At 38.3% G+C, this 12,470-nt stretch overlaps 1 protein-coding gene across 1 annotated transcript; it reads right to left on the bottom strand.

The window, feature by feature from the left end:
- Positions 1-506, bottom strand: LOC122643552 (wax ester synthase/diacylglycerol acyltransferase 11-like). The gene is made up of 2 exons (XM_043837166.1): positions 348-506; positions 1-198 (listed from the first exon to the last, which is right to left on the bottom strand). The coding sequence occupies exons 1-2, from the start codon at positions 498-500 to the stop codon at positions 1-3; spliced, it is 351 nt and encodes a 116-aa protein (XP_043693101.1). The 5' UTR covers positions 501-506.
- Between the last annotated feature and the right edge of the window lie 11,964 nt (positions 507-12,470).

Below are 12,470 nucleotides of genomic sequence, written 5' to 3' on the forward strand. Positions count from 1 at the left end.
CTATATAAATTTGTAAAACAGAAGGAATGTAAAGAAGAGCAAACATGTTGGAAGCTTTACATGAGCCGAGGCAGACATATTCACCCAAATGTAAGTGATAGGATTCCCAGCCACCATAATCTCCTCTTGTGGCCCAAGAACATTCGACATTGTGAATGTAGTATTACAGATAATCCTGTTGTTGAGATACACCGCTACCTACCAGAAACAGCAACCAGAGAAAGTAAAATAAAACTGAACAAAACTGGAAGTTTATGGTGTTTCTTTCATCTTGTGATTTTGGTCTGAGTCTTAACAATGCAGGTTTGGTCTTCTGATGTTGATTAGAAATTAGAAAGATGTTTTACCTTTGGGCCCAAAAGGGACAATGCTAATGCTCCAAGCCTGTATGAGAAGTGTGCTTCCAAAGAAAGCTTCTTCTTGTCAATCATAGCTTTAGCTCTCTTTACATACTGAAGAGGATCATTGACTTCTCTATGATAATAAACAGGAAGAATCATATACCCAAATTACTTCTTCTATGTCAGCAGAAATAAAAATGCTCAAATGACGAATCAAAATTAAGAAAAAGTATCTAAGCAAGAAAAGGTAAAGATACTTTATAGTAGGTGGTTATGGTAGGTGGTCATTGTCATATGAGAAAGAAAGTTATTTGAAAATTTTCAACCAAGGATGGTAGCCATGAGTTAAGAAAACAAGGAAATTTCAAGAATAGAAGAAAACTCGATTCAGATATGGGAACACAATAGACCACACCACAGCAAATAGGTTGAAGAGTATGTGTGGCTCAAACATTTTGAACAGCCACTGTCCAACAACACCAAGCAATTTCTTATCACCTCCAATAATAAGAAAGAAAGAAAATTCGGAAGAATCTCTGTATCGATTGGACCGGTAGTGATTGTTTTTCGCTTGCCGCTACAGCAACTGCGAAGATAAGCAATGGCAACCACAAGGCATTTGTGACAGTCGTTCCCTGATAAATCAGGGCTGCACTGTGGAAAAAGTGTCGGCAGTTCTTCGATCGAATTTCACTACCCCTTCCGGTGGTGGTTCAAGAGATGATATCTTGCTCTGTCCGATTTGGGGATAAACATAGTTAAATTTGAAACAGCACAACTGGTTGTGTTCCTGCAAGAAGCATGAAGATCAACGAATCCAACAAGTCATGGAATCAGTGAAGCAAAGAAGCAGAAGCGAGAAAGCTTTCATCGTCTTCTACTTCTTAGAAGCCAAAAAAGCGATGGAATCTGTGATGGAAACGGTATTGTCGATCGGCCTGGAAAACCCTAGAATGGAGCAATGGATTTTTGTCGTCTTCTTCTTCTAACCACTTTCTCTCAAAATCCAAATCCCATATCTCAAAACCCTCCACCTCACAGCACCACATATCCCATTTCTCTTTGGCCTTCCATTCCCCTCCAAGACCCACCGACCGAAACCTCTCTTCTCTCCATTAAAACCCAGTTTCCTCCTTCCTTGAACGACCACCGGAGGAAGGTTACCTAGAGAGAGAGAGAGAGAGGGGGGCGGGGAGAGAAGGTTACCTAGGTTAGGGACGATCGGCAGAGGAGCTAAAGGTTAGGGACGATCGGGAACCCAGCATCGAGAAAGAGAGAATCCATTTTTACTTTCAAAATATATGCCTGGGTTCAGAATCCTGGATTCGTTTTAGATAGTGGATTCTAAAATTACACCGTAAAATGGATTTTCATGGATTCTTAGGGTATGTATGGCAACCATTTTGTTTCAAAAAAATGATTCGGAGTCAGAATTGATTTTTTTTGTTTCTAGATTTTTGGAGTAATTCTGTACCAACAAATGTTGTATGGTAAAAAATTGATTTTGTTATTACGGAGAAACAGAAACATGTATGGATTATCATTTTAACAGAAACAATTTTCTCTTCTAATTCTATCAAATTACATAAAAATCTCATCCCTTAGGCATAATTTTCATAACACAAATGAATGAAAATTGTTAATTGATTTCACTTGCCGCACAAGGGATTATAGATTTATAGTTGGATTTCAGACAATTGAGAAGGTCACCATCATTTCGGAGCCAATAATGCTAAACCCAAGATCCAACCAAGCTAAAGCTTTCAACCCAGATCGTAATGAAAAGTAATCACCAATTGTATGGTATTGAATGAGAATGGGCTGTAGAAGTAGAACTTCCTATAAGAATGAAGCTAAGCTGAGCCCACCCAAAAGATGTATAACTACTAGCAAGGTTTGGCATGATTCATATATTAATTGTTCCATGTAGGAAATAATTTGGGTAAACAAAAAAGAACTATACACTTCCTATTTCATGTATAACAAGAGCGAAGCCAAATTATATCTAAGTATTTGCTTTGATTTCATTGAAGCTTGCAGGGATTATTCAAAATGAACAAAGCCCAACTGTCCAAGAGAGCTAAAACAACCGAGACACTACTCTCAAATTACAGAACCCACAAGGGCAAGTATACACAAAGAACTAATTCAAAACAGAGCATCTTCTCCCCTTGGCTTTTTAAAAATAAAAATTACTTTCTTCAATCAACCTCTTCAATCTTGGGCGCACAACTACTGCTACAAGACTTCTCGTCCTTAATGGTATTTCTCATGTTATAAACGTAGTTCTCAAGCAATCCAATGATTGCTGAATCTGAGTTCACATAACACAAAAAAATAGAAACTTGTTCAGTAGCAGGTTCTTTTTCAGATAGAATGTAGACTTTAGAAAAAAGGGATAGGAATTCTAACCTCATGGGCATGCTAGATATGGCAAATGATCCCAAGGCAACAATACCTAAAATCTTAAAAGGTTGAAATCTAACAAGGATGACCCATTCCAACTGCAACAAAGAATAAGAATTAGAGGTTTGTCATTTGACAATGAGCAAAGCAAAGACTTGGCCAAAAGATATGGGGAAAAAGGGGGCAAAGGAAGAGCAAACTCTTATCCGATTCTAGCTTTTAAATATTTGTGACAACAATAGTTCTAGAACAAAATGATCCAGCTAAAACTGTTAACTCATTGGAAAACCATTACAATAATGCCACTGGAAAACCGAACTGAGTTGTATAATAATATACTGAAGATCAAATATGACCAAGAAATACTAGGAATGTGGATTAAGGACATTCTGGCAAGAGTAATTCATCTTCCAGGTTTAGTACTTATGAGCAGGACCATTCACTGTTGGCTCTAGGACTCAATTAATTAAGTATTTGAACTCAAAATATAAAGCAGGACCTAGAGAATGTCATCCAGGTGGACATGAAACAAGAACAAATTCAGGCACCTGAGTTAATAATTTCCAGCTTGGAATGTTTCACTGTGCCCAATTGGCAGAACTCATAGCTTACAAGAACAGCAATGCTAACTTATTCTATCAGAAATACTACACTTGTTACAATATTCTATCTTAATAAATAAAAAAAAAGGCACTAAGTAGATGGTTAATATCCTACATTTTTCCATGAACAAAGAAGGGATGGCAATCAAACCTGGTCTTGTCAGCAACATTGGCCTTCCATGATGGTCCCAGCTCCCAATTCCCACTCAGCCTAAATGATATGAAACTGACAAAGAAATCCCACCCTGATAGCAACTGGTGAATCAACATCAACCACAAAAAGAAAACTGATAAGCATTAGAGCTATAGGGTATGGAAGGTACCATTATGGATGTCAGGGTTCTCCAATTTACCTCTATAAGATACACTCTCCCATTTGGAAGGTCCTTTTGTTTTATTAACAATCTCAGGAAACAATGCTTTTTGCACTCCTCCTTGTACTCCATGATCCTCCCAACTGCAACAGTACTAAGACCCAGCTTGAACTCAACAAAAAAAATCTCAACCCATCTTTCACCTCTGGGAAAGACACAAGTGTTCACTCTTTAGAGACTTTCAATAAACCCATTCTCAAATGATTGTCAAAGGATACAACCATCACAGTCCATCCCTTTACCAACTCATTGTTCATACCCTCACAGTCCATCCCCTTACCAAACACAAGTGTTCACTGTGTATAACCAGGTTTTATTAGTGTATATTGGCATTACAATCATGACATCAGAGCAGTGTATACAAGGATCAACAGACCCTACAGTTGGGCCACAGTTTGGCGGTCTGAACCACACACAAAAAGGGTAAATGAAGAACAGTGTTCGTGGAACATTCAAATTTGGATCATAGTCCAGGCAATTGGATACCATGAAAAAAAATAAAAAATGAGAAACCCAATTAATAATGGACAGAAATTAATTAAGCGGAACGAATGAAGGAGAGAAATTGAAATGAAGAAACAAACAAGTGCAGGGAAGGTGAGGAGTAAAGCTGTGAAAGACTTGTGAGAGTGTCCAACTCTTGTGGATTATCCATTCTACCAACTACGACTTGAGGAGGAGGAGGAGGAGGTTAATTAAACTATAACCAGTTGACAAAGGGAGAATCAAAATCATCGAAGGAAGAAGGGGCAAAAGAAAAGAATGAATGGAATTAGGGTAATTACATACCTAAGTGTTGAGCTGACGAATGAAGCTGGAAAAGTTGCTGTGCTTGAAGTATTTGGGAAAGAGAGTACTGGATAACTTGTGGGAATCCCAAACGACGAAGCTATTTCAAGCTCTGCTCTAGGACACAATGGAATCGGTGGAGGGATCCTCTACCATTTCGAATGTCTTGGTTAGGCAAGGAGGAGGTCCAGTGTCATGCAAACCCTCAATTGGTTGAGGTGGAAATGCGTGAGATGATAACATGAAGACGATGAAGGCAACACTACAAGAAATTGGTGCAATGGCGGCACTTTGGGTTGAGTTATTGTGGCATATTTTATAAATGTCGTCATGTGTGAAGATATACCCACATTTTATTAAAAATGCCGTCATAATGTCGACATTTTATCTCGCGAGGAACCACCGCCACCGCCGACAATGACCACCACCTCCTTCTCCTCCTCTTCTTCAACCTTTATCCATTCCATGACGTCGTCTCTTCTCCTCTCCTGCAACAACTGATGAAAGGTTATTTTTAGGTTTTGTTATGTTTTGATTGAAATTTCCAAAAATGCCCTCTTTAACTTAAACGTCGATGTTGTTTCCTGATTTTTTGTAGAATGGATTCTAAAATGTGAGAAACACCATTTTGGTGTTTCTCAAAAGCTTGCTAGAATCAATTATATCACCTGGTCGATTTCAAAAAATCACAGAAACAGATCGGACAATCCATACGTAATCTGTTTCAATTTTGTTCCTAGAATCAGCCATTTTTTGAAAGGTTACCATACATATCCTTATAAGTAGGGCTGTAAATGGATAATCGAAAATCCGAATTCGATCCGCATCCATATCCATTTAGGGGCATTCGTATTCGATTAGAGATATCCGAAAAAAAATCCGAATACTCCGATAAAAATCCGAATCTGAATACTTAATTATAAAAAATTAAGTAAATAATGATCTTGAGGGTCTTTGAAGATTCAACAGGTTATAGAATATGAGGAGAAGAGAATCATGATCTAAAACTATGGATTGAGAGTGAATTGTATCCACTAGGGGGAGGAAGGTTCGGGTTACACAAGGCAGAGGTGTAAATGGATGGTCGAAAATCCGAATTTGATCCGCATCCGAATCCATTCAAATCTGTTTAGAGGTATCCGTATTCGACCAGGAAATATCCGAATCCGATTACATCCGATCTGTATCCAAGCCGAATCCGTTCCGTTTACAATCCTACTTATAAGCCACCACGAAACCGGGTTCCGAGAAATTAAACACAAAAAAAAAATAAAGATTTTGGATCCTGTCGAATCCGCCTCCAAAGAAACCTCCAACCAAACACAACCTTAAGATTCTCATCTAATAAACTCTATGAGCTTGAGGTCTGTTATGAAGTTTGGGAAGAACAAGTCGGTAGCTAGGAGTCTTGATTCTTTCTCTTTAACCCTATGATATAAAAGTTGCAAACATTAGCCACATTTTTCCAATTTCAAAATCACATTTGGAAATTGGAAGACAGCTTTAGTGGTTGGCTTGGGCATCTATGAAGAAGACGAAAAGAAGATGAAACTCTCACGAAATGGTTTTTGACCTCTGCATCAATGGCAAGGTCACATTCAGCTCGTCTTTCTCTTCTTCTTGTTTGAAAAAATGCCACTATATATCCACCGAAAAGGAGCCATGGGATGAGGCCAAAAGTTCCAACTTTGTCTCACCTCTGAACTTCATGGAATGCATCTATGTACAAGGATCACACTCTATAGTGATAAAAGCATAAGCCGTGAAATAATCATTGGCAAAGCATGAGGTTTTTTAGCTCTCTTGGGTCGTTTTTGGTAAACCTTGAGTTTCAGCTTCTAGTTCTATAGTATGATGTTTATCAGCTTCATCAATATCGGTCAATCATTTTACATTAGGTTGATTTTGAATTTCTCTAAAAGATTCAGGTTCAAATATTTGTGGCAAGTAAGAACTTGTTAGTTCTTTGTCTTTCTGTAGCAATTCGTCATTAAAGATAATGTCTTAGCTAATAATCAACTTGTGGGCAGTGGCCTATTACGACTTTTTCTATCTTTGCTCCTTCTGCGTAGCTAAGATAAAATACATTTTCTGGATCACCTTGTATCAAGTTTAGTCCTTCGTTCTTTAGGAACCCACTTAAAATAGCACAACCAAAAATATAGAGAAACTTATAATTACATTTTTGCTAGACCATACCTCTTTAGGAATTTATCATTCAGAGTAGTTGTTGTTAGGAATTTTCCAAATACGATGTGTGGGCTTAATTAATTATCGGGTTGATCATTGATGGAGATCAAGAAATACAAGGGTTGACGTGGCTTGCTATTATTTTATTGAGATGGACCGGACCGGCCTGACCCATTGTGGAAGTGGGTTAGGGTTTGGGGAGTATTATAAATACTAATGACGAGGAGTCCATGTAGTCACTATTCTCTTTTCTCTTTTCTCCACGAGAAAGGGAACTCTATGGGAGAGTCTAGGAGACTGTCGAAGATCCCCATCACGGTTGTCCAAGATTATTCGAGGACTTGCAATCATTATCTGACAGATCACTATTGCTATTGGGTGCATTCTTATTTGTTCTTCATCAACATACGTGGGTGCCAGGTACACTTTATTTCCCTGTTCTTTTATTCAATCGTGTTCTAGATCTTTGTATGGGGATGGATTCGGGTTTGACAAAACCCATAGATTATTCTAACAAGTGATATCAGAGCCATCCATACAGACCTAGAATCGATTGATTGTCTATTTTTTCAACAAAAAATGTATTTTTTGATCGGATTTTTGACGAAACCGCACGTTTTGGCCGATGTCGGATTTTTCCATCGGAGAAAATTAAATTTTTTTTATATGGGTGCGTAGTGCTCGTCGAGGCGATCACGGTGATGTGTGGATCATCACGGCTGACCGCCAGACGCGTCGGCACGCGCTGGCACGCGTCGGCCAAAGTTGCGAGTGAGATCCACACGCCGGCAACGGTTATTAATATATATATTCGTAGCGATTATGACGTCATCTAACGTCATAGGGCTGACATCACGATGATGTCAGCAGATGCTTGTGGGTCACGTTTGACCTGATCTGACCTGGACCCGACCCGTGTCAATGTTGACCCAGACCCGGTCAAAGATTCATGACCCGATCAACGGTGACTCGACCCGGTCCGAGGTCCGACGTTTGACCCATTTTTGTTACCCGGTGGCCTGATTGGGTGGATCGGTGGTCCGACCCAGATGAACCAATTTTGGTCCGATTTGGTTCTTTATTTCCTGTTCGGATTGGTTTAAACCGGTTCGGTTCGATCTTAAAACGAAAAAACAAAAAAAAGGAAAAATGACCAGAAAACTTCAAATGGCCCGTGTGGGTTCGTTTGGATGAATTTTGAGGTGCAACTTTTTTCTGGTGTGTCTGTTTTTTCATACCCTTCGTTTTGATATGCAATTTGGTATATCTTGGGTATACAGAGACCATGGTTTTGGCAGTTTTGCATTTTCCAATAATCTTGAATGCATGGTATAATTGACGTGGAGCATCAATTTGAGGTCCGATTTGGACCGATGTGTCCGGTTTTCAAAAGTGTATTTTGAGTATCCTATTTGAATAATTTTGTTGAACTTATGGGACCCGTTAATGACGATTGTGTTACCTTCTAGTGACAAAATGGGCGAATGGAGCATTGGATTGGGCTCTGGTTGGTCTTGTTTCGTTCGTAATTCAAGACCTACCTGCTGGTACCTGGCTTTGGGACGTTTAATACTTCCAGGGACCTGTTTTGGATGATTATGCTATTTTGAGTATATTTGGACTATTTTGGGTTGACCACTGCCACTTGGACGATGAATGTGCATATCACAACACATTATGGACGATCAATGTATTTACTTCCACATATATTGCTGCATATCAGGTTGAGGAATTATGAGAGGGTAAAATAGTGATCCACCAAAGTGGCCCATTGAATCCTTTTATGATTCTGTCAAGGCAGTGGAATAGGTAACATTAGCCCAAAGGCGGTGTTGCCAAAGATTGACGAGGTGATGTGCACATAGATTGGAAGGGATAGTAGTTTAAGGGTTTCAGATGCCCAAAAGTGCTGGAATTTTTGAAAACTACTAATCTTTTCAAAGAAAGGCAGTGTGTCCATCCAAAGATAGTATACTCAAAGAATTTGGGATGCGTGGCCTAGGGGTTTTCTTATGTCCCAAAGGTGGAGGAAAAATTTTGAAAGTCATTGACATCTCGCGGTATTTGCAGTGCGATAAATAATTATGAAATTGAGGTGCATAATCTAGGGGTTTCTCTATCACCCAAAGGTGGAGGGAGATTTTTGAAAGTTGTTGCTATCTCGCGGTACTTGCAGTGCAACAGAGATGTGTGTATTTGACCCGAAAGGGTAAGAATGCAATATTGTGAAGAAGTATTGTTGATTGATATTTATCATCTAGATTCTATGCATACATGTATTTGGTGTGTTGATGATGATAAAAGTATAGAACCACTGATTTTATGGTAGTACGCTGATACATGTTTGAATGATAAATGGATACGTGATGGTTAAAGAACATGTTGATTTGTGCGATATAGAAACCCTTGATATTATGACGTTGTGTTTTTATATGTTGATGAAAAGTTATGTTATTGACGAATGATAACTTATTATGGTAGATGAAATAATAAGTAAATGATTTTGGGAACTGACGGTTAACCAACGTGCATAATGAACCATCAATGAAATAATCCATCAATAAGAATTGAAATGATGAAAGATTATTTTAAAATCAATTTGTGAACCTTGGGGTATAACAGGCCTTGAGCCTTTTGATGGAAGCTACTTCGGTAGCATAGATTGAAAGTATATTAATAGCATGGAATGATAAAGCTAAACACTGAAATAAAATAAGAAATAATAAAAGAAATGAATGAGCGAATAAAATTACGAAAAACATATTAAAGAAATTGATGCACTTAACAAACTACGATTATACCCTTGAAGGAATTGATATCTAATTATGCGAAAGAAAAAAAGGAAGAATCTTGAGAATGATGACTTGACTGAGAACAAAATAAGTAATCAGTTCAAGTAGTTTGATAGTTTTGTTTGCTTTATGCGGAGTTTATGGATTGAATTTTACTTTCAAACTTGGCTGATTCGGTTTGTTCGATTCTCTTGATCAGTGGGAGTACTTCTTTACATGATTGATCTATTTGTGGATTGAGAGTTCTTCTCATTTTGATTGATATGCCTGTTGAGTGGGAAAACTTAAAGGATATATGTTTCGTTTTGATTATGATGCTTCTACTTGATGTGGTGAATAGCATTTGCATGCATGCATATGTCGTTTGATATGCTGAAGGTCTTTTTGGTCTAAGAATGTTCGATTGGTGACGAGCCAAGTCGTTCAGCTATTTTAGCCATGGATGTTCGATTGGTGATAAACCAAGTCGATCGATTACCAACGAATATGACGATATTCAAAGGTAATCTATGAGTCGTACGATGGTCGTGATACATTCAAGGACCCACAAGGAATGATGACGATATTTATGTGATCACAGACATGTACGACATTCCTTGTACAAAATTATCTCAAGGCGGTTCATGTTAGTAAGTAAATCTTTGTTTGTAGCTGACAGAAAGTGATATGCCGTATGTTAAGGTGTATTTTCTGCTGTTGCTTGACATCGATATATTTGCTAACTGGATCAAGGTTTAGTAGCATTATTGTTGTATTGAGATTATTCCATGGCCACATCTGATAATGATGACCTTATAATTAATCTAGCCCAAGTAAGAGATTGTTAGGAATTTTCTAAATGCGATGTGTGGGCTTAATTAATTATCGGATCGATCATTGATGGGGATCAAGAAATACAAGGGCTGACGTGGCTTGCTACTATTTTATTGAGATGGATCAGACCGGCCTAGCCCATTGTGGAAGTGAGTTAGGGTTTGGGGGATATTATAAATACTAATGATGAGGGGTCCCTGCAGTCACTATTCTCTTTTCTCTTTTCTCCACAAGAAAGAGAACTCTGTGAGAGTCTAGGAGACTGTAGAAGATCCCCATCGCGGTTGTCCAAGATTATTCGAGGACCTGCAATCATTATCTGACAGATCGCTATTACTATTGGGTGCATTCTTATTTGTTCTTCATCAACATACGTGGGTGTCAGGTACACTTTATTTCCCTATTCTTTTATTCAATCGTGTTCTAGATCTTTATATGGGGATGGATTCGGGTTTGACAAAACCCATTGATTGTTCTAACAGTTGTAGTAGAGGATTCACCATGTAACAAGATGTAGATATAGCTTCAGTCCAAAAATGTTGGCTAGCCCAACACAACTCAACATACTTCTAATATGGAGTCGTGTAGTATATTTGAATGCCATGTTCAATGCAAAAATTCTTTAAATTATTGCATAAGCGTATTTTCTTCCATTATCGGTTCTCAAACACTTTATGTTTGTTTCTTTCTAACTTTCCATCAAGACTTTAATCTTAAAAGAAGCAATAGGAGCTTCCCAAGTGTTAAAATGTATCAAATTAGGAATTCTTACTACTGACAGTGGAACGAGAAAAGGGAGCTCTATGGAGCTTTCTAGATAGACAATCATCACAAAAATATAAATTAATAGACTTTAAACCTAGAAGAAGGTCAATATCAAGAAGTATCTTTAGTTCTTGGTTGCTTATGTGTCTTAAGTGCTTGTGCCTATGGCAGATAGTAGCAGACTCTGTCAAAGCATTGGTAACAATAGTTTTACCGTCCATAATGTCTTCGACTAGCCTATATAATACACTTATCAATTCTCCTTTCGCCACCATGACTGCTCCTTTAACAATCTTCAACCAACATTTTTCAAAGTTATTTCAATGAGTCTTGATGGATTCAAACCACCATCTCATGAAGTATCCCCAAGTGTTCTACCGGTTTGAACTAAAGACTCGATTGAAGATAAATTGAGCATGCAACCAGATTAAGAAAATAGAAAACAATAAAAACCTATATGACATTCTATATATCATGGATACTACTATTTGAGATCGAGGAGAATTAGTAATTGAAGATTCATTAAGACTCAAAGAGCATATGTGTAAGTACCACGGTCCTCGAGACGAGGTTTCCTTGGACTTAAATGGCGACAGGGATTAGTCTTCTTTAATTAACTAGAGGTATGTCGTTTTGACACCTTATCATGGGGGTTGGGATCATGCTTTATAAGAAAATGAAGTCGCCACCTAGGATTAGGGCCTAGGACCCAATGGGTGTAGCTCTATCCTACGTTAGCAGGAAGAGCTACATGATTTCATATGGTCTGATTAGAGAATGGGTAAGGGGTCAGGTTACGGGTAAGGGGTCAGGTTACAAGTATGGGAAGGTGTTAGGCACCCATCTTGCTCGATTAAATCGGTCTTTCCATTATAGATGCTAGATGTCGAATAATCTCTCTCACTATGTATGTTTAAAATAATGGTAATACATGCATTCTATTTACACTATACACACTAAAACAAAAAAAAACAAAGGACTACATTGTAAAAAGTAATGATTATACCTTTATATAGAAATTCCTCAACTATTGGTGACTCCCTGGCTCAGGTGGAGACGGATGGGTGCATTGTCACTTCATACAGAGTAATGGCTCACTGGGGATATTTCTTGTTATTTGTACACAAACAGAATAACAGCCACAAAAGGGGATTTTTGTTACCTGTATGCAAACAGAGTAACGACTTAACTGGAACGGAAGCACTCATCACTCAAGTGGGATAATCGAATGATCTATCCATTCTTTAAGAAAACTGCTCACTTCACTCAAAATAGCTCAAAAGAGGGGGGAAATAGCTGAGAAGACAGATTTGGAGGGTCTCCCTCACCTATTTCTCCATGAAAATGGGGGAGGGGGACCCTCTTATTTATAGGGGGTGACCCACCCATCACGGCGCC

Source organism: Telopea speciosissima, chromosome 10 (assembly GCF_018873765.1).
Source record: "Telopea speciosissima isolate NSW1024214 ecotype Mountain lineage chromosome 10, Tspe_v1, whole genome shotgun sequence".
Taxonomy (NCBI): domain Eukaryota; kingdom Viridiplantae; phylum Streptophyta; class Magnoliopsida; order Proteales; family Proteaceae; genus Telopea; species Telopea speciosissima.